The following is a 26,319-nucleotide window of genomic DNA, read 5'->3' as shown; positions in this document are numbered from 1 at the left end:
ACTATGTTTGAAAATTTTTTTTTTTTTTTTTTTTTTTACAAATAGTTTATTGTCAAATTAGTTTCCACATAACACTCAGTGCTCATCCCCACAAGTGTCCTCCTCCATGCCCATCCCTCCTCCCCCCCACATCCATGAGTCCTCAGTTTTTGTCAGCATTCAAGAGTCTCTCATGGTTTGCCTCTCTCCCTTTACCCCACCATTTCCACCCTTCTCCTCCCCCTTGTTCCTCCGTCAAGTTCCTCCTAATCCTCCTATACGTGCAAACATATGATATTTGTCCTTCTCTGCCTGACTTATTTCGCTCAGCATAACACCCTCAAGGTCCATCCATGTTGCTACACNGTTCTTGTTGCTCTGCCTCTAGTTCCTTTAGGTGAGCTGTTAGATTTTGGACTTGCGCTTTTTCTAATCTCTTGAAATAGGCCTGGAGAGCAATGTACTTTCCTCTTAGGACTGCCTTTGCCGCATCCCATAGATTTTGAATTGTTGTGTTTTCATTTTCATTTGTTTCCATATATTTTTTAATTTCCTCTCTAATTGCCTGATTGGCCCATTCATTCTTTAGAAGGGTGTTCTTTAACCTCCATGTTTTTGGAGGTTTTCCAGACTTCTTCCTGTAATTGATTTCAAGTTTCAAAGCATTGTGATCTGACAGTGTGCATGGTATTGGAAAATTCTTCTAAAAGTATCTAAATAATAGAGAATTACATCTAATTTAACTGAAATCAACCAAGTCACAAGTACCTTAAAAGTCCTTCCTAAGGTAAAATCAATAAATGCATCACTTGTAGGGATGAGCACTGGGTGTTATATGGAAACCAACTTGACAATAAACTATTTTTTAAAAAAAGTCCTTCCTAAAGTAAAATCAATAAATGCATAACTAAATATGTCTTTAGCATATTCATGAGGCTTTTCATGGCAAGTTCACTAGAATGGTCATTGGTCAGGTGTTACAACAGGTTACAAATCATTGTGACCACGGAGGATGCAACAGGCACAAAAACTATGCAATCTCCCATCCTACCAATATTAGGTTCTCACAACAATCTATATTAAGGCCCCATTTGGTAATAAGATTGGATTTGGCACCTTTCCTTGATCACAGTCACCTTAGCTTACTAGTTCTGTAAGCATCCCTCTGAACAAGTGCTCACCCAGCAGGCTCACCCTGGACTCTAATGGCCAGCAGACCCCTTTCCTGAGTCCTCCTCTATTTAAATGTCCATGACTCTATTCAGCAGAATATAGTGCTATGGAATGTTATTAGATAGTGTATTACATAAGCAGGCACACACACAAACTGGTTCCTTGTGTAGAAAGATTGGTAAGTGTGTGTCTTCAATGTAGAACTTGAGAACTTTTAATAAATATATAGATCTTCCAGAGAAGCCTATGGTGTGCTAAATTCTCTAAACTTCTTTATTTTTTTGCAAAGTATCACATCCCAGGCCTATTGTTCAACAATCTACCCTTTTAGAATCTTCACAAAGCCCTTGACCTATGACCTCTGTTCTAGAAACCCATATTGCACAATATGACTACCCTCTTTCGCCTAGCTTCCATTACAATAAGAACATACCTAAAGATTATAAAAGTCTTTGATACTTCATGCTAAGCACCTATTGCTTTTAAACTCATTCAAATATTTGTTGGAAATGAACAAAAGAAGTATTACAGTGTAGTGGCTACATGGCAGCAGGGCTTGGAAACTCCTGCATGGAATTAGTAGCACTGAAACCCTTCAATTTTCTATAACAACCTTGCCACTCCCAGACCAGCCCCAGACTATGTTGCCCAGAGTAAGTTAGGGGCCATTCAATAAACAGGCATGGCTTTGAAGATTTCAGATAANCCTCTCAGAAAAAAATGTTAAAAAAAAAAAAAAAAAAAGATTTCAGATCACAAAGAAGGTCCCAGCTCTCTCCTCTCCCATACCTTAGTCTTTCCTTATATTAGGGCTCCTTAACAGTTTGGGTTCAGCTTATTGCAGTTGCTTGGCTCTGCATACAACCTGCCCTCTCACTTTCTGTTGTTTGTTTGTTTTTTTAACATTTTATTTATTTCTGAGAGAGAGACAGCGTGAGAAGGGGAGGGTCAGAGAGAGAGGGAGACACAATCTGAAGCAGGCTCCAGGCTCTGAGCTAGCTGTCAGCACAGAGCCTGACGCAGGGCTCGAACCCACGAACCGTGAGATCATGCCCTGAGCTGAAGTCGGACGCTTAACCGATTGAGCCACCCAGGCACCCCATGCCCTCTCACTTTCATCCCTGCTCTACTTCCCTACGATCAAGGCTAGCATAACACAGAGCTGGTGAAGAATAAAATCCATCCCTCAATTCCTTTACCAACTCCAAACAATTTCCCTGATTCATCTCAGGTGGATAAGATGGTGGCTTCCAGAACTGAGTTTAAAATTTAAGACAGAAGTGTCCCTTTATACATCAGGCAGAGGGCTAAACAAAGTTCTGAAACTTCTGGAACCCTAGCGAGTCTCCTGTATCCAGTAACTTAACATAAGCACATGAGTTAAAATAACTTTTGGTGCCTGAGTTTTCCCACTTGCACAATCAGAGAGACTACCGTTTTAATTTTTTTATAAGAATGTATTTATTAATCACTTTTGAAGTTAAAACTGAACAAAATAAGAGGAGAAACATTAAAGTATGTTATGCTATAAAATGATGGTCTAACTCTTAATGAATATGAAATCACAGGAAAATACTTGTTATCAAGCTGAGGTAAATAATTGCATTCAAAGACCACAACAGGATGTCACTAAATACAAGCCACCTCTGAAGAAAAGGCACAGAATTTCCCTCTCTCTCTCTCTCTCTCTCTTTTTTTTTTTTTGTCCCCAAGGCAGTCCTTATAGACTGAGGTAAGGGAATGAAAAAGGAATACTGATGGAAAAACACAGTTTTCCCACAGCTCTGAGGTTTTTACACAAAGAGTGTCTCTTTATATTGGGTTATAATCCCACCTGTTTTACTTTCTAGCTCTTTGTTTCCTAAATGTAATGTGGGGGAGATTGGACAAATAAGGACTAGGGCTTTTATTTCTAACATGTGAAGGTTTGGGTTCTGGACAGAAGTTACAATGTGAACAGACTTAAGGGCTATGTTCATGCATAGCAGTGTGTTCCAGTAAATGGAGTATAAAGTAGTGAGGCAGGCCTGGAGGATGAGAGTGGAAAGAACATCTATGTTATTTATTAAAATAAAGGAAACCTCAAGCCTCATCTTGTGATTTAAGAGGAAGTCAATCATGACCAGTTTGCATTTAACTTAATTCTTGGCTATATTTTAAATATAAAACTAATGTTGACAGATGAAGAAACAGAGTAGCTCTTTCCAAAGGAATTGTTAATCTCCCAAAAATGATGTACTGTTGTTACTGTTTTCAATAAAATCATGCTGCAATACAAACTATAACACCTTAACAAAAAAACAGAGCCAAAACAACAGAAGGAAGTATGAACTCATAGATCTGGAGAAGTGAAGAGATGTTTGTTCACCACCCGTGGTTCTCTGGTACTATAACATTTAATAGAATCAGAGTAATAGAATTGCTGTGCCATGTTCTTATGTCTTTTACACTAACTGAAATCCGGAAGCTCTAATGGATAAGGAAAATAAATTTAAAATAAAAGGTGTATGACCTGCTCTTGCATAAGATGAATTAAATGAAAATAGCTTGAACTAGGACCATTTCTTCCAGAACAAGTAACTCTCCCCTTCCAATACCTCCCCCTTTTTCTTTTTTTTAAATAGTTTATTGTCAAGTTGGTTTCCATATAACACCCAGTGCTCATCCCCACAACCAATACCCCTTTCTAAAATAGAAGAACACCTATGCAACACAACTACATATGTATTATTTTCTATTTTAAAAAAAGGTAACTTGGGCTCTGCCAAGGGTAAAAAACAGAAATAGATTTTACTCCTGGCCAACAGCTCAAGGAGGTAACTTGGGCTCTGCCAAGGGTAAAAAACAGAAATAGATTTTACTCCTGGCCAACAGCTCAAGGAGGTAACTTGGGCTCTGCCAAGGGTAAAAAACAGAAATAGATTTTACTCCTGGCCAACAGCCATCCATGAGGGTAAAATTGAAGATGTGAAGATATTTTTGGAATTAGTGTACAGGCAGACACACCCCGTTTACTTGAAAACCTAAGCCATAACAATAGCTTCTACACTGATAGTCTCTGTACCAAAAGCCCTGGAAAATCCCCAGTGACAATTTATCTTCCATTGTCTTTTGTCCTTAAATGTACATGGTGGATAATTGAGCTCAAATGGAAAAAAAAAAAACAGGATATGAGCAGCCTGAATTCTTTTGGATTCTAAAACTAAGGATAATATTGAAAAGAATGCAAATGGGGGCACCTGGGTGGCTCAGTCAATTGAGCATCTGACTTCACCTCAGGTCATAATCTCACAGTTCATGAGTTCGAGTCCCACATTGGGCTCTGTGCTGACAGCTCAGAGTCTGGAGCCTGCTTCAGACTCTGTCTCTCTCGCTCTCTCTCTGCCCTTCCCCTGCTCGCTCGCACGCTCTCTGTCTCAAAAATAAACATTAAAATTTTTTTTAAAAGATTGCAAATATTTAAATGTCCTTAACATCTAGAGGTAAATGCAGCATCAGCTTATTCATTGGTATTTAGCTAAGAAAGCCAAGCTATCAATGTAGCAGGAGTATAATCAGAAAAAGAATACATTCTTCTGCCATGCCATAGACAGCGCATGGACACCAGTATGGCCTGGCAACAAAATTAATACAGCCACAGGTGCACAATTTGAATAGGGGCACATTGGATCAGAAAGAAGGTGGTTGTCTTCACTATTGTCCTATGCACTCCCAGGAAACACAAATAAAGATAAATGCATGTAGCTCTCCCTTACCTCCAACATAGGCCTGGCACTATCGTGGACAGACAGAATATGTGTCACCTTGTTCTTGCTCAGTTGCTCTGCATCTCTGGCATCTGTCATAGAAGAAAGAACACGAGCATTATGCTTCTCTGAAAATGACTTAGTCCTAAAGTTTAGCCAGAAAAAATACAAAATGACCTGCATATTTCTTTCTTGAAACTTCATAATTGGTCATACTCAATCTACAATAATCTAGATCTAGGGAAATTTAGGACTATTGCTTTAATGTATTTTGCAGACAACTAAACTTATTTCTGATTGGCAGATTTTTTTGATACAAAATGGTCACCTAAAACTTGAAATATATTTGGATTAATAAACATTGTAATCATGATTGTTGCTGTTTAAAGGAAGTGAAACTAAGATCATTTTATAGTTGCCATTTGGTAACTTGTAGACCTTTAAGTTAGTCTTATATGAAACATTAACTATAAAGCTGTTTAATATGTATTAATATTAAAAATTACCTCTTAATAAGTAATAATCTAAGTTAAAATAAAATACAAAAGACCTACTCACTATGTAACATATAGGAACCTGCTAGGGATGACTTTACCCTTATGTTAAAGGCAGGGATGGGTTTAAATGCAGGTAAGACTGTGTTTTAGAATCAACAATTCACTTCAGGGCAAAAGTAAAAATGGAACATTTTCTGGAAATCCCAAACAGAATTTTCCACAAGTTATCAGTTGGTTATTAAATTATGTGCATACAAAACTAAGGAAACACCAAAATTACACTCTCTTCTAATGCTCCTACTTAAGTAGAAGAAAGACTGAATTCAGTCCTTGAGTTGGAACCGTTCTGCTAATCTACAAAACAGGGGTTCAGCAAGATACAATTCCCCCTATGCCCATGTCCTGACCTGAGACAAATTTTAAATGATATAGGGTAAAATGATAGAAGGTTAAAATAGACTGAAAGTCAAATGTTTATGTTTCTGGAAAATATTGATGATATAGGAAAATTCTTAGGATATAATGTTAAGCAGAGTGTAAATGCAGGTACCAAACAATAAGTAGAATATGAGCTCAATTTATAAAAGCATTATAAGACAAACATATATATGGAAAAATGCTATAAGGAATTAGCTCTAATAATGATAATCTTGAAAAGATGGAATTACATGTTTTAATATTTTTCTTTTTTATAGTTTTTTTTGATATATTCAACATAGCTGGTTCTGAAAGCTTAGTATGAATAACCTAATATGTCTATGAACTATCTGGCGGGGGACTTGTTTGGGGCTCCAATTTAGTTTAAGGCAAGACTGAGGAATCTGCAGTTTTAATAAGCCTTGATGATTATGTAGAGACTGCAACACTTTCCTAAATATTTTGCACTTTCATAAATACGTACCACTTTAAAGTCAGAAAAAAATCTTTAAAAGTAATATTAAAATGTTAGCTTTAAGATTCTTTTCATCATTCCAACCATCTCCAGTTTCAAATTCAGACGTGCACAGCAGCCATATATACCACATATATGGGGATTCAATTCCAATCACCATCTCCCACTTTGCCCCCCAACTATCACAAGTTTTGGCATCAGTGAATTTGAATTAAATAGGAACTAGAATCATTTAGGATCTCACTGGCAGCCAGCTTCCACATTCTCACCAACATGGAATTTTTCCAATCACCACTAGTATGTATGTTTTAGCCCAGTGGTATAGCAAGATCAGCCTGGAGATTTGGGTGCTCACGGAAGAGTCCAGACAAGGTGGGGCAACACTGGGTGGGAAGAGGCATAGCAGCTGGTAGAATGCTCCAAAGCAGCCTCCTGACACTTTAGGGAAGGACCTTCTGGATTATGATTCTGCCCAGGATTTGGATTTTAAAGATTTGTTTAAATATACTCTTTCCTTTTTTTCTTAAACAACTTTCCTTGAGATAATTCACATACTATCGCTTCTCGGCCTTTTGGCTAAGATCAAGTGGAGATAATTCACATACTATAAATTTACCCTTTTAAAGTATATGATTCAATGGTTTTTAGTATATTCAGAGTTTTTGAACCATCGCTGCCATCTAACTTTTTTTAGATTTTTTAAAGTTTATTTATTTTGAGAGAGATAGAGAGAGAGAAAGCAAGAGTGGGGGAGGGGCAAAGATAGAGAAAGAGAATCCCAAGCATTGTCAATGCAGAACCTGATGCAGGGCTGGAATTCATAAACTGCGAGGTCATGACCTGAGCCCAAACCAAGAGACGGACACTTAACCTTCTGAGCTACCCAGGTGCCTCTGCAGTCTAACTTTAAAGCATTTTCATTGCCTCATAAATATACCTTTATAACATAGATTAAAATAAACAAAAAATGTGGTTTGGTAATAAAAGTATGCCTTTTTGAATACAGAGAACCACTTGACACCACAGATGAGACAATAGATTGTTGGTCCCTAAAGAAAAGAGAAGCAACTCTTAGACAATAATGCTCCTTTTGTTCTGTGCTCCTTTCTGTTTTATTATAGTGTTGTCTGTACTGATACACCACTCTGGGATTACCTTATTCCATAAGCACAAGCTCTAACTATTGGAGAGTGTATAAAACACCTAATCAATACTTTTGGATGATGACATTAGACTTCTTATTCTTTAGGACTACAAATTATTGATGGTTCTGGATGACTATTTACAACCACAGGCACTGTGGTAACAAGCTGTGAATACAACTGTAAGGCACGATCATGGGGTTATCAGCCTCCTCATATGCATGTGAAGCTTCATACCCCAGCTCTCATTGGGCACAAAATTGAAGGAGTGTAACTTAGTCCTTTGCTGCTCAAACCAGAATCTGCCAAGCAGCAGCATAGCATCACCTAAGAGCCTGCTGGAAATGCAGACTCCCAGGCCCACTACCTAACTGCATCTAAATAAGAACCCCAGAAGACTATGTGCCATGTACATATGGAGCTCTGCAGGGCCTCCAGGGAGTGAGATCCGACTTGGTGCCAATGATGTCCCTTCCCCACTATAGTATTTTAATACCATTTCTAACCCAGAAAACAACTCACAGCCACTTGTGATCACAAATGCAACATTATTAATAATGCCAACAAGGATGATTACAAGTTAGAATTCACATGGAAAAAATATAGAAGAATATACACTGACCATGGTTATCTTTGGGGAAGTTTTCACTCTATTTAACATATTTCTATCACATTTGGATTTTTAAAGTTTTTATTTTAGTTTGACTGATGAGCCTACATTACTTTTATAATCAGGAAAACTTAAAAAAAACACTATTCACAAAATTCAACATAAATTACATTCATAAGTAAAACAAATAGTCAATGCTTCATTGGTAAAATAGCTAACTATGTTCTTTTCCTCTCTCTGCCAACGTCTTCCCTAACCCCTGGACTCTTGCCCACTCTTGCTACCTGCCTCTGTTTACTACCTCCTGAGGCTTCATATGGCCTTCAGAGAAGCAAATGTCATTTTCACATAGTGGGAGCACGGAAGTAGAAACACCTACCTGATCTTTCTCTTTTGCTGTTGCACATTTCCTCAGCAGAAGACCACATCTATCACTGGTAAGACCTCGCTAAGGGAACAAGTGGATTCTTGGAAGATGATGTCTTCAAAAGGCAAAGTGGTAGCCACATGCTTCCTTAGAAAGGGAAACTAGTGCTCTCAGATCTTATACTGATACAGAAGATGAACAGGGGTAACTAATCCTAAGATATGAAAAATGTCAGAGTGGCATGGGAAATAAGCTAGTCCATCAAAGTCAGGCAGACTTGCCTCTAACTGCCTTTGATTTATAGATTGGAATAAGCACTAGAAAATAACATCATCATCACAACACTCTAGAAAAACAGATTTTTGTCAGGAAAGAACTTCTTTGGTAAAGGCTTTGCAATACTCAGAGTACAGGCTACACTGATTTGTGGACTCAAAGGCATGGCCATGCAGGATGAGTGAGGGAAGAGGAGAACAAAGGTCTCTGTTTTAAAAGGGCCCAATTCCCTCTGCTCTGACCTTGATCCCCAAACCATGTTTTGAGCCATATCCCAAACAACTTTTGCCTTCCAAGTTGAGAATCTGCTCAGTGGTGGGTAAGTGATTCTGATCTGTTTTGTAGTTCTACTTCCCACTGTGAAATTTAATGAATTTTAGAGTTATAAATTATTATATGTCACAATAACTTCTAGAGTTATAAATTAGCTGTTAGTGAGTTCAACATTCAACTTTAAGTGGATACATTTCCAATCTGGGCTGGGGGCCAAAATAGGGCAGTTCCTACCTGTTCCCTTCTTTACCAAATGTGGGTTGCAACATTTATTGGTGCTGACCTTGGGCAAGTTTCTCTATGCCTCACTTTTGTCCCTTTAAAGTGGGAAAATGATAAGAGTACCACCTCAAAGGGCTTCTGGAAATACTAAGTGATATGCTTAGAAGAGTGTTTGGCTGACATACAGTAAATGTCATCATTGCCATCATTATTATTATTATCATTGGGACCAGATTAAGTTTCAAGGTTGCAGTATGGGCTTCAATCTCTATTACCACTGAATGTTTCCAAATACATGCTTATTTCAAAGACATCTAAATTCCAGGTCTTGCTCATCACTCACCATCTGACTCTCTTAGGCTAAGTTAATAGCAGATTACTAAATATCAGTGTTCACCAGGTCAGCCTTATCTGAACAACTGGGGAACCACCACTGGGAATCATGGCCATTCTCACTGGCAGACACAGAACAAAGGCTCTGAGACCTCGAACATGTCTCTATGTACATCACCAGCACACACATAGGGTGTGAGCTTTTTCTCCACATTTCTAGAAGTCTGTGGACATCTTCAAACAAGGAGGGTGTCCTCTGTCAGTTCAGATCCACTTTGAGATCTACCAAATAGTGAGGCAGCAGATAACCCTACCCTCTTGGCCTGGAGCTAATCTTCAAGCTTCCACTCCTATCTTTTCTCCTGGTTTCTGGGCAGAGCCAGCTTTCAGCTACAGCACCTCAAATGAGAGACCCTCATCAAAAACCAGACTCCAGAAGCTGGGTGGGTTTGTGGGTTTTTCTCTAGGTAGAAGAATAACCAGGTGTTGGAAAACCATTTGTGATTCATTGCAAAGTTAAAAAAGAAGAAGGAGGAGGAGGAGGGGAGGGGGGGAGGAAGAGGAAGTTGCTGAGTGGCATATAAAGGATCACACTGGAAGGAAGGAAGGAGGGAAGGAAGGAAGGAAGGAAGGAAGGAAGGAAGGAAGGAAGGAAGGAAGGAAGGAAGGAAAGATGGAAAGAGAGGCAAAAGAGAAGGGGGAGTGAGGGAGGGGAGGAAGGAGCCAGGACAGGAGACCATTCAATGATTGGACTAAGGAGACCACAGCCACTAAAACCAAGGCCTGGGTAACAGTGCCAGTCCATGTTGTAAAACAATGAAGATCTCTCAGAGAGGTAAAAAAAAAAAAATTCCATTAATTTTTCACTATACATTTTTGTATTGATTGTTGTGTTACTTGTAATTTAAAAAACGAAGAAAATGACAAATGAGACATCATGCTAAAGCACATATGCCAGCTGGATTTGCTTTCTAGGGGGCAGTCATGATCCTTTCCACCTTGGTCTTCCACCTTAGTAGCTAAAGATGATCAATGCCTACTGTGCACCTAACAAGGCATGGGTACTGTATGAGTTCTATCTCCTTTCCACAACTGCCTGAAATAAGTGTGTGGTTTCTATTCCACAGATAGAGAGGGCAAGGAGGGCCCGACACTTGCTGACCAGTTATGTGCCAGACACTGAATGGAGTGTATCAACTTCACTGTCTGGTTCATCCTCATCACAGCCCCCCTGGTGTCCAGGCTTTGTAACATGTCTTAGGGTAACATCTGGCTTGTGTGTGGTGGGGGGTAACCAGATTCCAAGGCAGAATGCATCACAGCTTCTCTCATTGGTAGGACCTTCTCCCCTGTTCTGTACCTGCTCCTCCTGACTCTGAACCACTGAGGACCAAAATGTATATTCACATCAGATTCTCAGCACAGTGCCTCACACATCAGGCACTTGCAAAATGTTTATGAAATGAATGAGTTAATTCACAGACAACTATATGAAGAGGAACACTTCCTTTTAGCTTCTTGTCCCTCACTATATCATTATTCCTTTGTTTAAGATAAGCCTTACACTTATAAGTGTGAAATAAATGTTTGGTGAATTAATGAGTGAATAAAAAATGACCACATATTAATATCAGAATAACTGAGGACAATGAAAAAATATCAACCATCTGAATAGGAGAGGTATAGGCTGGTGTAGACATCTCTAATTGGTAAAACCCACAGTAGAATCCAGGAACTGTGAGGGATTCCCATGTCACTGAATACTTAGAAAATAGGTATAGATTTTAGTACAAAGAGTTTTGAATGCTCCTTATAATTATGCACCCTTGATCATCTAGAAGAAAGTAACCTACTATGAATAAGGATAAAAACCTCATAAACTGTTGGCAGAAGTACTGAATTTGGTTGGTATTCATTACAATTTGTAATTTGTAAACACTTCCACGTAGCAATTCTACTTCTAAGAATTTATCCTACACTCTCTTCTCAAACACAAAGTCATTCCCCTCTCTTCATGAAAGTAGCTGATAACTCCCTAAGTAACCCAAAAAAATAGTTACTCCTTAGTGTATTCCAGTACTACCATCTACCTACCACAAAGCCCTTGCTGCTTTTTCGGAACTACAAAGCTTACTAATTTAGGAACTCCAGTACTATTTTTAAAATGTTCTAGTAGCAATTAGCAGCTGTGAGCTCCCTCTGCTCAATTTTCTTTGAGACCACTTAACATCACTAGGAGCCAAATGGGGTGGTTGGGGGGAGAAGAGAATATAATAAACATTATGCAGGAAAAAAAAGATCAGCATTATGCATTTTCTCATTCAATGTGGATTCTCCTGAGGCATTTTTATTAATCAAGGGGTACAGAACTTAAAATTTTCTGGGTTGTTCCTATGTGTGTTTTATTGGTTTCTCATATACTATTTTACCAAGACTTACTTTACAAAGGTAACTCTTTTTTGACAGTTTTGATGAGTAAATATAACATGCTATAGCATTTTTTTTTTTACTAGTGCAGAATTGTTTGCGGAGAGAAAACCTGATACAGATTCACAGGGAAATAGATATACAGTAATGAGATCTCACAGTTAAATGAGTTGTGGACATAGTCATCATCTGACTATGAAAGGTAGGTGTCCTTTTATGCATTTTTTAGTAATTATCGTAATGGTTAATTTCCTATGACATGAAAGTAATTTAAAATATACTGGGGGAAAAAAGACTGTTTTTACAGTCAATTTTGAACTTGAAATCACACTTAAGCAACAACCTCAAAACAGACAGAAATGTGTTCTGGCTTGTTCCAGGAGGGAGGAACTTCGGATGCCTATGGGGAGGTTTGGCTCTCTCCAACAGGCAGGCTTGTTTTTGCAAGGTTCCTAGGTCTACTCCATCCTATTAAGTATATGTATCTCCAATGCTAAGGAACCAGTGTTTTCACTTAAACACACTGAGAACATCACATGGAAGCGGAACAAGGCCCCTCTCTGGAAGCCAATAGCCTGTTCACCCCTCTACCACTAAAGACCATTTTGAGACAGATGAACTAAAAATAAAGTCAGTAGCTAACAGTGAATCAATACATATTGAACAAGCTGCAGAGATATGTGTAAGAAGAAAGTCAACACAAGAAGGGAATAATCTACCAGAGATAAAATTATCACTTATTTTTCTCAGGTTTCTGAACATTTATTAACAATAACTGGAAAATAAAAATGATAAAAGATTATAGATAAGTTACATGGCTGCTAAATGTGACTTTTAGCCATATTCTTTTGATAATAATAATATTCCAGCAAGCATGCAGAATTAAAATGAAGATCAGAGGTAAGTTGGAACCTATGTGGCCCCATACCACTCTATCAGTCATTGGTTAAGGGGTTGAGCACAAGTATGAGGGCCCAGCAAGGACCCTGAACAAAAGTGGTGGCTATGTCCAGATCACATTTTGTATAAACTGAGTCGACACCTGGACTCAATCATGCTTGAGAAGACTCAAGTTGATCTTTTAGGAAATAAACTCACCTTTGGTGAAAGCAGCCCAAAATGTCCATCAACAGATGAAAAGTAAAACAATATATATACACATACATACATACATATATATACACACACACATATGTATGTACCATATATACACACACATATATGTATGTGTGTGTGTATATATATATATATATATATATATATAGCCTTAAAGAGGAAAAAAATTCTGACACATATTACCGCATGAATCAACATTATGATCAGTGAAATAAGCCAGACAGAAAAGGACAAACACTGCATGCAAGACTCCACTCACTGAGGTACCTAACGCAGTCGAATTCACATAGACAGAAAGTAGAATGGTTTTCTAGGGGTTGAGGGCAGGAAAAATAGTGCTTAATGGGCACAGAGTTTCAGTTTGGGAAGATGAAAAGAGTTCTGGAGATGGTTGGTTGCGGAGCAATGTGAATGTATTTAATGCCACCTGAAGTCTACACTTAAAAATGGTATAAATGGGGCACCTGGGTGGCTCAGTTGGTGAAGCATCCGACTTCGGCTCAGGTCATGATCTCACAGTTTTTGGGCTCGAGCTCCACGTTGGGCTCTGTGCTGACAGCTAGCTCAGAGCCTGGAGCCTGCTTCAGATTCTGTATCTCCCTCTCTCTCTGACCCTCCCCTGCTCATGCGTCTCTCTCTCTCTCTCTCTCAGAAATAAATAAAATGGGGCGCCTGGGTGGCTTAGTCGGTTAAGCGTCCGACTTTCGCTTAGGTCATGATCTCGCGGTTCGTGGGTTCGAGCCCCGCGTCGGGCTCTGTGCTGACTGCCGGCTCAGAGCCTGGAGCCTGTTTCAATCTGTGACTCCCTCTCTCTCTGACCCTCCCCTGCTCATGCTGTCTCTGTCTCTCTCTCCTAGAAATAAATAAAACATTAAAAAAAAAAAAAGAAAGAAAAAAAAAAGAAATAAATAAAATATTTTAAAAAATTTTAATGGCATAAATGGCACATTTTATATTATGCATATGTTATCACAATAAGAAAAGATAACTCACCTTTGAAGTTGCCGATGTATAGGCCAGGCAGGATCTAGGGGGGAGACATAGATCAAATGTGAGTGTTACAGACTTGAAGTACACAGAGGCTGGGCCCTCACCATAGCAATGGGAGCACAGCCCAGGCCTGTTGCCTGCCATATCCACTTCCCGGCACCTTCCTAGATGGACAGCACAAATGACCCTGTATCCTTGTTTCCAGGGCTCTGGCCCTGCCCACAGTCACTAGGAAGCATTCACAAATAGCTTATGACTGCCCACATGTTGGTGCTCATCAGCTCATGGGACTTTAAAGACCAGAATCGCAGTACAGATCCTCACAGATAGCCATGTGTTTTTGCTCACTTAAGCCCTTCAGTGCTCCTTGGCATTCTGAGAGTCCAGCCTCAAACCCAAGGGCCCCCAGCCCTCTACCACTCCTCCCTACCCTTCCCCCTCTACTCTTCCTTTTCTCATAACACCGTAAACATCCCCTGCATAGTTCCAGCAAACCTCCCTTTGCTGAGGTCTTGGTGCATGCTCTTTCCAAATCTAGAAGCTATACTCCTACTCTCTTCATCCTTCAGGTCTCAGCGCTGATTCATACCCTGGGGAGGCCTGTCCTGAGCCCAGAGTCTGGCATAGGCCCCAGTTTCAGCACCCATAGTCCTTCCTCAGTACTTCTCTTGTAGTGATGATGTCACAGGGGTATTGTTAGGTGAAGGTCTGTCTCCTCTGCTAGGCTAAAAAGCTATTTGGACAGCAAACATCCTCTCACTCGCTGCTATATATCCAGCTCCTGACCCAGGGCTCGGTCAATGGTTTCTATTCAACAAAGAATTACTAAATGTATGAATCAACTGTTCAAATGTACACATTAATAAGAACCTACATTTGCTCCAAAATGTCTACTTCTCCTAAGGCAGTGGTTCTCAAACAAGACAATCCATCAGAATCAACAGAAGCTGTTAAAAATTCAGATTTATGAATAAGCCCTAGCCCCAGCCTCCATATAGAATAATTCAGTAAATCTGAGATATGAACCAGGGACAGGGATTTTCACATGCAAATCCCCACTTTGTAAAATACAAAGCTAATTCTTGTCTGGAATTACTTTGTATGAAGAGGTTGAAATCCAAATATAGACACTGCTTTTGGATGCTGACATGATTTTCAAGTGCATACAGAATACTGGCCACTGCAGACCCTTGGTGCCCTGGTGACACTCTCCTGTCAGTACTACTACCACCCCATACCCTACTCAGCCCCATTTGCTTCACACTCCCTATTTTTATCCACTCCCATCAAGAAAGCTGAAAGCAGCATGTAGTAACATTCTTCACATGCATAGGCTTCTTTGAGCATTTTCCTGACAACCAGCTGCCTTGCTAAAAATTGATGGCATCTGTGCAAGTCACTGCAGGGGGAAGGTACTGTGGCACTGTCAAGGCAGCCTGCTGGAACACAACAATACAGGTCTAGGGTTAGCTTCTGTGCTGGGGTAGAGAAGTTGCCAAGCTGAGGAACCATAGAACATAGCTACCAAATAGGGATACTTGTATTTCTGTTTGCACTTTTCTATATGGTTTGGATGGTCTAACTGCATGAAAGAATAATTTCAATTTACTTTTCTTTTTTTAAGTTTATTTTTAGAGAGAATGAGAGCACATGTGCACATGTGTAGAGGAGGATCAGAGAGAGGGGGAGATAGAGAATCCCAAGCATGGGTCTCCATCCCATGAACCATGAGATCATGACCTGAGCCGAAATCAAGAGTTGGACACTTAACTGACTGAACCACCCAGTGCCCCTACTTTTTTTCTTTTCAAGTCAAGAGGGGTTATTTGGGTAAAAGATTATGGCCCAGTTTTTCTTTTTCTTTTTTTTCTGTACTTCTACTATTTTCTCTACTAAAATAAACTAATACATTTCATATTTTTTTTTAAATAAAATAAAGCAAGGACATGAGATCACCTCTCTTCCTTGCTCTAAGAGCCATGGTTTTATGATTGCTTTTTTTTTTTTTTTAGTTTATTTATTTTGAGAAAGAGAGCACAAGTAGAAGAGTGCAGAGAGAAAGAGAGAGGCAAAGAAAGAATCCCAAGCTGGCTCTGCACTGTCAGCGCAGAACCCAATGTGGGGATTGAAACCACAAACTGCAAGATCATGCCCTGAGCCAGCCAAAATCAAGAGTCGGATGCTTAACCGACTGGGTCACCCAAGTGCCCCCGTGTTATGATTCCTAAATCTGTCCCTTTGAAGCCAGCTCCAGTCTGGTTTCCACTCCCCCTGCAAGCCTATCTAAAACTGAACATTATCTTCCTGCCCACATGATCAATTCAAGTCTCTTGATGGTGTCACCTTTTCCAAGTCACCAAGAGTGAAAACCTAGAGGCTATTCCCACTACAGTACCTCCCTTTCCCTTCCTTAGTGCCTCTCTCTCTCCCCAGTGACTTACAAAGTCCCAGAAGAGTCTTGGCTCCTTGGCCCAAAGACCCCACCCCAGACCAGAGCCTCAGTTCATAAATAGGCTAGAGCAGTATCCATTGAACTAACTTCTCTGTCCCATCAAATTAATTTTTAAATGTCATATTCTCACTGGGTCATTTTCTAGATAACGTTTAGTAGCAAAACATTTCTTTTCTAGAAAAAGAAAGCCAAAACTGAATTTAAACTGAAAATTTCAACTTGGCTTCCACAGGATGGTTCCAACTTACCCCTGAAGGATTTTCCCTATTTCTCAGTAATATGTAGCCAAGTCAAGTAACCCCCATTTTCCTATTATGCCTTACTGGTCCTACCCCGCAATATCACATTTCTTTGCTCTCAATATTCTCTTTAAACGGAGAAATAGTCCCTATTTCGGGTCCCTCATTCCCTTTGGCTATAGTAAAAAACTATAAACACTGTAATGGACGATTATTTTATTTTATTGGTTTCTTAGCCATGGAAGCCCTTTCTTATGTTTGAGGAATCCACCCCCCCACCACCACCCACACTTTAGAGTGGTGGGAAGCACAGCCTAGCTTTTACTACAGAAACTGCAAATACCAGATATCTGCTTGTATTTGCCTTTGCTGCTATGACATGGAAATGTGAGCTAAGTGCAAGAGGTCTCCACAGCTGCTCCAGACTGGAAACCAGAGATAATCCAGGGCATTCTCTCCTACAACAGGGGCAACAAGGCTGGTACCGCATCTGGAGCCCAACAATAGCAGCAGCAGTATGTTGGAGTAGCCTCAGAAATGCTCTCCCCAGACAAGTTTTAGGATCTGCTTCTGGTAGGGTAGCCTCAATTTGGTTCTCCGGTCTTCCTGGCCATCCTACCTATTATACCCAAAGCAACCACATGTGTCTTTGTTGCTTACAATCACAGCCCCTGATGTAGGCCTTTCAATCCAGACAAAATGCATAAATGGAAATGAGCTGCACAGACCTTTAGGCAAGTCACAGACTAGCAAAGTTCTACCCACCCTGTAAATAGCAGCACCATTGGCACTCCCACAATCAGTTAGAGGTCACTCTGACAGGAGATTCCTCCCTCCTCTGGACTCTATTAGCACCTCATTAAGATTTACTTCTACTCCTCAATAGCTCCCCCAATTTATTTGCTACTCTTGAAACTTCTGGTTAGTACATTTTTTCAGCTTCCTAGCGCCTCCCCTTTAACTTATGGTAACAGCCACCTAAAGATCCCCCTACCTCTGGACTTATCCCTCCAAAGGAATCCTCAACCTCCCTCCAAGGCACAAAGTTGAGTATGAAACTCTTCAGATTAAAACCTTCTCAGGGTTCCAAGTAGCTATCACCATGAAATCTAAATCTGGCACTTCATCAAAAGAGACCTTCAAAGACTGAGGTTGCTATGCCTTCAGCCACAGCCTCATGCCTGCTCTTTACCCAAACTTCCCCATAGCTGAAGAGGTGACCACACAAAGATGCAGAGCAGAACCCCCAATTCCAGCATCCAGGCTTTAAGGAAAAAAGCCCAATTTTCAACTGCTATCAACTACATTAAAAAAAAAAAAAAAACAACACCTTAAATATTGTGAGGAAGAAATAAAACACATATAGCCCATGAACATCTAGTTGATGACCTCTATCTGTGGCCTGCATCATATTTGTGAATATGTTTTCTCTAAACTTCAACGATTCTCTCTTAACTGGTAGGTACTCAAGAAAATGTTTCTTCCATGAATAAATGAACAAAAAGACAACGTGAATAGAGTGGGAGGAGGCAAATCAAGAAAAGGTGAGAGATGAAAAACAATAGTGAGTAAAGCCTGAGAAATCAAGCTTTATACCTTTCTGTCCTGGACAGGTTTCCACAGAGATTGTGGTGACCACACCAGTAGCATAGGGGCCAGTGTTGGAGGCCTTTGGGATGCCAAGGCTTAGCTGGCAGACAAAGGCTTAAAGTTACTAAAATCAAACAGCTAACTTACTAAAAATAATTTAAGATGCACATTTTTGCAAGCATTTAAACTTTTTATTCCATTTTTCAAGTTTTTACTTAAATTTCAGTTAACATACAGTGTAATATTAGTTTCAGGAATAGAATTTAGTGATTCATCACTTACATACAACTCCTGGTGCTCATCACAATAAGTGCTGTCCTTAATACCCATCCCCCTGCCCACCTCCCCTCCAGCAACCCTCAGTTAGTTCACTAGAGTTAAGAGTCTGTTTGCTGATCTGCCTCTCTTCCTATCCCCCTCCATGTTCATCTGTTTTGTTTCTTAAATTCCACATATGCAAAGAGGTGACAGAGATAAGTCAGTAAACTTTTAACTCCATTTTCAAGACCAGGAGAGTAAACTAATGTTTCAAGGGCTCGAAACAGAAAGTGAATAGCTCAATCCATTTCTGTAGTTTCTTCCATATAGAATTACAAAACAAGATAAAGGAAGGCTGCAGAACTGGCCATTGGCAGAAAGAGAAATTATATTTTTGTTTTCAAGAAGAATAAAAACCCCATGAATATTTAAAATTTTACTCCAGTCAGCTTCATAATTCAAACTTGAAACTTAAAACATTTGACTCATCCACTTCCCTGATATGATTGTTGCTGGTAATCCTTAAGTACAGAGAAAGAGAACAATGAAATGCAATCATTTTCCAGCATAAAAATGGCTTGTAGAGGAGACCGTGGAAGAGCACAATGTTCATCTGGGACAAAGTGGCTGACTAGTCAGTTAATTCATGAAGTCTGAGCTAAAGCCAGGAGCAAGAACACAGAGACATGAAAATCATTACCAACTGGGAGGAAAGAAAAGCAGAGATCAAGGAAAGAAGTGTGTATATACAGTTTGGGAATGTTCTATGACTCTAAAATAATAAGAACCAGATTGATCCTAATCATCTTTGGGCCTCCTAGAAAATAATTTTTCTCTCCCTCTGCTGAGAATGGTCTTCCCCCATTGTTCACCTGGGTGGCTCCTTGTCATTTAGGTCTTCCATGAGATGACAGCTCCTAAGGGAAGTCTTTCCTGACCATTAAACTCTCTGACGCCCTCCATCACACCCCTCTGTCATTTTCTTCAATTTATTTATCAGTACTTAAAATTGTTTTATTATTTGCTTGCTTTTTTGACTGACCTTGAAGAAGGTCTCTGTTGTGTTCCCTCCTCTGTCTCAAAAGCCTATGACAGAGTCTGGCACATGAAGAGATAATAAACGGTGATGGAGCACAGCATGAACTGCAATGGAAAATGCTGTCTACACTACCCTAGTCAAAAAAGATTCTTGTTTTCTGATAAAAGACTGCAAATATAAAATGAAAGCAGACTCCTGCAGAAAATACTTTGAGACTATGCTAAAGATTCTCCATGGTTAATGGCTCCTCTTGATCAATATCATTCACGCCTACACTATAGTAACACTAGCCATACAGAAATACATAAAACCAAATCCTTAGCCACAAAAAAGCACTTATGAACAATATTTATTACTTCTAAGGCAGTACATATTTTTGAGTTTATTTTTTAAACATTTCTCTTAGTGCTTCAGGATACCATTGGAGTCTAAGAACACCACCTGAACAGATTTAAGAGATAAAATTCCCGATCAGGCAGCAGTACAAGGTGGTGGGGGGTAGGAGAATCTTAATTCTTCCTAAGTCAGAAAGAACTTTCTGGGTTTCAAAGTGGGAGAGCTTTGGTGGATTCTCTGAAGGGTTAAATTTCACAGACTTTCTTAATGCCATTTGGCCATGGACTTAACCAGTTGGCATTTACAAAAGGATGAAACTGAGAATACTCTTGTATGCACTTAGAACATTGACTTAAGCATCTTTCCTTCAATACAAAATAAAAATTTAACGTTGAAAAGAAAAAATATCCAGAAGGTAGTACAGAGGACCAAAGACAGAGATTACCAGCATAGAGTAGTTTTTATCTGTACAGCTGTGTACATGCTATATTCACTACACAGGTAGTCCTCTGTAAAGCTGCCGGGGCCAGGGTGGCAGGGTCTTCTTGTCTTTGACATTCACTTCCCAGTACAGACTCTAGCACAGTGCCTTGACAATAGCAGGTGTTCGATAATATAATTTTATAAGCAGGGGGATAGACAGATAAACAAATTATAAAGGTGGCCAAGTCAGATGCTGTCACATGGAAACAGCAGCATTAATGGCACAAGGGTGTCTAGCCTTCCAGACCCTTACTGTACAAAAAGAGCTTAACTTTTAAGGCTCTATTACACCTTTTGATAACAATCTAATTCTAGATCACACACACCTCCTCTGAGTGGAGAAGCCTAGGCCAGTGGCTCTCAATGGGGGAGATTTTGCCCTCCAGGAGACACTTGGGAATACCTGAAGACATTTTTGATTGTCACATTGGGGAAAGGTACAACTGGCATCTAGCGGGTAGAGGCCTGGAATGTTGCTAAACCTCCTGCAATGCATAAGACAGCCCCCACAACAAAAATTGACTCTGTCCAAATGTTAATAGTGTAGAAGTTGAGGAACCGTGCCATATGCCTAGGGAGACATATTCATGTCTATGATCTTTTCCCCTTGAACTAAATTCTCAACTATACTCCCTTATCTTTAGGAGAACAGAGCCTTCCTAAATCAGTGTTATCATTATAACTATTAATGGGACAAATATAAGAATACTGATAGCAGTACATATTTATACTTTACAGTTTGCAGGAATGTCTTCTAATGAATTCTCATTTGCTTCTCTCAAGAATTTCAGTTGTAACTGGGGGAGGTATCATCATATTTGTTTTAAAGCAAATCAGGAGACTAGATAAGCTAACCACCATCTCTATGAATCAAAGGAGGTAAAGAAATTGAAGCTCAGAAACATTAAGTGACTTGTTCAAGATCATACCCATGAAGCAGTAGAGTGGTAGAGATACCCCATATCAGGCTTTGTGATAGCTCTGCCCCTCTGTCTTTTACCACAGTGGTGGCCCAATGGAAATACAGTGTGAGCCACATATATTATTTAAAATCTTCTAGTAGCTACATAAAAAGTAAAAAGCAGATGAAATCAATTTTAATAATATACTTTATTTAACTGAAATATATTTAGAATATTTATAATATACAACCAACACATAAATGTATTTCTGTAACCAATATGTAAAATTGTTCATAAAATGGTTTACAATTTAGGTACTAACTCTTTAAAGTCTGGTGTGTATTTTAAACTTAAATCACATCTCATTTGCAATTAGCCACATTTTATTTTCTTTAATATTTATTATTTATTTATTTTGAGAGAGAGAGAGAGAGTGCATGCATACAAGCTGGGAGAGGGACAGAGAGAGAGAGACAGAGAGACAGAGGATCCAAGTGGGCTCTGTGCTGACAGCAGAGCAAAAGAAAACTTAGGAAATAAACAATGTAGATTTTCTTCTGACTGCTTCAAGTATAGCAGTTTTTATTTACATTCCATGTCCTCATGGAAGATGTTATCATCAATACATTCCTGTCTCTTGTGTGGTAAATGTCATGTCTCAGGTGGACACAGCATATTACACAGGCAATATAAGGGAATGAGGCTTCTGTATTCTGGCCAGTTAAAGATGTGAGGACATAAAGAGGACATAGCATTTGTGATCTATTAGTTTTGAGCCTCCTATCATGTGCCTATAGCATATAAAATCTAAGCCTGACTATAACCCTGGGAGGTTTGTCTTTTCTCTTTATGCAGATTGGGAAATGGACCCTCAGAGATATTAAGTAACATGACTAAATTCCTAATGATAGGTTTGGAACCTAGTTTCCATTGATTGTGAAGGTAGTGGAAGTCTTTCTTTTGTGCTAGGATGGCAGTTTATCCCAAGTGAATTCTAAAGACTCTGAAAAATAACCTGATAAAGCTCCCCAGAGCTCCAAGTTAATTGCAAAATAGGAAAAGCCACCTTTTCTCTTCCTTCATGTTTGATATTCATAAAAAGGAGAGAAAGGCAGGCAACTAAAACAATACCCAAACAGATCCTCTGAATTGGCCAAAACTGTAATCACTAATGAGTTTCTGATGTGTCAGGCCCTATTTTGAGACTTTACCATACAGAGTAACTCATCTGATCTTCACCATAACTCCATGAAGTCAAGTGCTGTTGTTTTCATCCCTGTTTTACAGATGAGTTACACAAGGGATAAATCATCTGCCCAAAGTCACTCAACTGGTAAGTGGCAGAGCCTGGACTCAAAGCCAGATGTCTGGTTCATAGCCACAATGCAGACTGCCTCACTATGCTGCTAAAGATCAATCTACTAAACATCTCTAGTGGGATTAGGGTTAAACTAAACAGCCTGTTGCATGAAAATGTCATGTTTCTGTGGAGTCTCTGAAAACTCCCAGTTGACACAAAGCTCTATCAAGGGTCTGAATCCCTTACTCTTTTGGGTGAGGACCTATAATGGAAATTCCTATCCTGTCTTATTAATTTAGAGTTCTATTATAACCCATTAAAAACAAAAATCCCGTCTCTCTAACCGAGCAGTGTGTCAGAGAAATCCACTCTAAATGCTTCTCCATGTGCATGTTTTTATCTTGATCAACCTGAATTACTGACCTAAATTTGGGATGAAGAAAGCACTACCATTATAGGCAGGATGTGAGGACCCTCTGGTTCTGACGTCTTAACCCCCCACTGTCTGTCAAGGTTGATTTACTTTATTCATAACCCAGCTGCCCAAGCTGATTGTCTCTTCTTTCCTCAGTGCTCTGTGTCCTCCAAAAGCATCCTGCCTAGTGGAAATGAAGCTATCCCTGGATTTCATGGGAAACTCGCTTGTAGCAATGGAGACAAATACATCAGTTGGTTCAATCGCTGGTCTATACCAATGGTTCTATGAAGAACCTTTGTGTCATTTACCATTATACTCTCCCTCTGCCCTCACAACTACCACAGCACAGCACATTAGATATAGTGGCTTTATTTACAACACGACATGGTTAATATAACAACAAAAAGAAATGTATTACTTTCTTTGAAAGTTAAAAATCATGAATATGACTGTTTTAGCTGAACAGCCTTAAATTAATCTTGAACCCTTGGGCAATCATTGGTATTAAGTATGTTCTTTGAGTTATAATATTAAAATACTACTAATTAAATGTTGAAGAAGGTGGAGAGTGAAGAACATAAGTGGAAAAAAACTATAAGGAATTAAAGGAAAGCTAAGGTATGACTACAATTAGTGGGAAGGCAAAAAGAGCCCACAAATTTATGGAAGCACCTTTATTGTTGTTTTTATTTAACAAGCAGAAGGCTCATGGTGCTGATGGATTTCAGTGCTAATGGGGACATAATGCAAATATTTATCCAAGAGAGAAATAGTCTGTTTCCAATCTTGATCACTGTCCACCCCCCTCCTCTATCCCCAAGAAAAAACACATACACACGAGGAATACAGTTCTGGTTACCAAAAAGCCTCAGATATGCAGGCCTAAATCACACAGTAGTTCTTCCATAAACTGTGTCTGCAGAACACAATAAATATGAAATAGGCAGTTGAAAAAACTGCATACACAGGATTACCTCTGACTGAACTTTTCTTCCCAACCTTGACTTCTAACACTCCCCATCCCTCTTCACACTCTAGCTGAAAGAACCAAACCACTGCTGACCCCAGTGCACAAAGAAAAAAAAAAAAAAAGGAAAGAAAAGAAAGACACTGTTATCCACCAAATATGAAAGCTGAGTCTGTGTGGAGATGTGGGTTTGTGGAATACAATGGAGGCAGACCATTAAAGGCCTATGAAGAGGTACTTCTCTTTGGTGAGGGCTTTTTAAAAGTTTTTTAAGTCTCTCCTTTAGATTAGCAGTATCAGATCACAAAATCCTTAACCTTGTGGGTGACATGAACCCCAGGCAACTCTCAACTGCAAGGGCTAAAATCTGCTATCTTCCACTGTCAGCAAAGACACAGACTATCCCACAACCTGGGGAGGGGGTTCTGGGGAAACTGGAGAGTAGAGGGTGGGGCCAAAACAAAGACGAAAAGAAGAGACCGAAACGGATTTTCCTTAAGGCAAAATCAGCACAAGCAGCCAGCCAGCAGGTTCCCCTTGTTTCAGAAGCCATATAATCCAGGATAAATCAGATCTGAGTCAGTTTTCTCAACAACTCCCACCCCTGCCCGGTAACACCTCAGGACTTAGGTCTCTGTCAACTTCTTTGTTCGCATGGAAAAAAAAAAAAAGGAAAGAAGGAAAGAGAAGAAGAGGAGGAGGAGGAGGAGGAGGAGGAGGAGGAAGAAGAAGAAGAAGAAGAAGAAGAAGAAGAAGAAGAAGAAGAAGAAGAAGAAGAAGAAGAAGAAGAGAGAAACAGGAAATTAAATAACAGAAGACATCTATCTACTCTAGTTTACAATAATGTGGGTGGTGATGCTTCAAGAGCCGACTTTGGGAGTGGAGCGGAGGGGAGAAAATGAAAGCACAACCCCTCTGAGCTCAGCTGAGGTCTCCGCAGAACAAATGTCAACGCTTTTAACGGGCACCACTTGCTCTCAGTCGCAGAGCACACTGGCCGGCAGGGTAGGTGCGGGGGACTTCTTACTCAGAAGCCGGTAGGAGGCCTGGAAATGGGGGGCACCTCAAAAACAAAAACATCACGAGCACCACGCCAGGCGCGCCGCCCCTCCCTCCCGCTGCCACAAGAGGAAAGCGCACCAAGTGTCAAAGTCGCTATGGAACTCAACCTGGTCAGAGAGGTCAAAGAGCGAGAGCGGGACGCTCATCGAAGGCTCTCTTTGCCCAGCAAACACCAGCCTCGGGGAAGGCTGAAAAGTGTAAGCAAAACCAGCACAAATGAAAGAAAGACACGTTACCTTGTTCATCCCATTCCCCATGGTGGCTGAATGCGAACTCTAGCACCCTTGGTAATGAGGTCGCAGGCTCACTAAAGACATGTTACAACAGGAGGGAGGAGCAGGTAGGGAGGGTGGGGGAGGAGGCCCTGGGGAAGAATTTCGTGCTCGCTGTATAAACAACAACAATAATAATCAGGGAAGTCCAGGCCACTGGGTTTGCTCCAGGGAGCCGGGCTGGACGCTAGGGCTTTCTGCTCGTCCGCCCCGGACTTCCGGACGAGCAGAGTTGAGGAACTGGCGCCCTTGCCGGGAAATGGTCTTGCTTTGCCAGTGCACCTCCCTGGTGCGCCCCAGGGCCCCTCCCTGGTCGGCTCCCTGGGACTTGTAGTCTGGCTCCCGGCAGCTGCAACCGCTCGCCCCGCCCCTCGCGGCCCACGGTTTCTCCGCGGCCAGAGCCGAAACCCAAGGCGCACGCGCAGTGCGAGCCTCGGGAGGCGCGGCCGTGCGCGTTCCGGGAGATGAACTGACGGGCGGGGGCGGAGTCTGGTGGTCTCGCAGCACCGCCCCTACCCGGCCGCAGCGCGTCACTGGGCCGGGTCCCCTGGGATGGGGTCACCAAAACTGCCGCAGACCTTTTCCCCTGGGGAGATTCGGGGGGCCTTTTACCAGTAGTCACCACCCTGCCTCGACTCCCTCGGTGAATCAGGTGCTAACCTTGGTCTTCGCGGCTCCCCTGCCTGGGTTTTCTGAGTGCGACAGATTTAGGCCCGGGTTGGGGGATTCCTATGGCCTTGCCCCACCCACGAAGACCGAGAAGGCTCACCGGGTGGGGAAAGGTGGGCTTAGTGACTCATCTTTGGGATGACTTAACCTCCTTACCCTGGGGGAGCAGATGGCGGGACCTCAGACTTCTTACCATGGTTTTGGACGTCTAGTGTGTGCCCATCTTCAGATTGTAAACTGACTGGTTGTGTTGATATAATTGCCTCTGGAGAGCCCCTGTCCTTGCGAT

At 40.6% G+C, this 26,319-nt stretch overlaps 1 protein-coding gene across 2 annotated transcripts in view; it reads right to left on the bottom strand.

The window, feature by feature from the left end:
• The window catches only part of DUSP22 (dual specificity phosphatase 22), a 67,867-nt gene extending 42,204 nt beyond the window's left edge, over positions 1-25,663 (bottom strand). The window contains exons 1-3 of one of the 2 annotated variants that reach the window (XM_077755176.1): positions 25,326-25,663; positions 14,047-14,080; positions 4,908-4,990 (exon numbers count right to left, since the gene is read on the bottom strand). In XM_077755176.1, the coding sequence (XP_077611302.1) occupies positions 4,908-4,990; positions 14,047-14,080; positions 25,326-25,346 (138 nt within the window). In that variant the 5' untranslated portion in view covers positions 25,347-25,663. The remainder of the gene's footprint in view (positions 1-4,907; positions 4,991-14,046; positions 14,081-25,325) is intronic. The other variant, XM_077755177.1, reaches the window with a different exon arrangement.
• Between the last annotated feature and the right edge of the window lie 656 nt (positions 25,664-26,319).

Source organism: Crocuta crocuta, unplaced genomic scaffold (assembly GCF_008692635.1).
Source record: "Crocuta crocuta isolate KB4526 unplaced genomic scaffold, BGI_CrCroc_1.0 scaffold515, whole genome shotgun sequence".
Classification (NCBI taxonomy): domain Eukaryota; kingdom Metazoa; phylum Chordata; class Mammalia; order Carnivora; family Hyaenidae; genus Crocuta; species Crocuta crocuta.
This window is presented reverse-complemented; position numbering and strand designations above follow the sequence as displayed.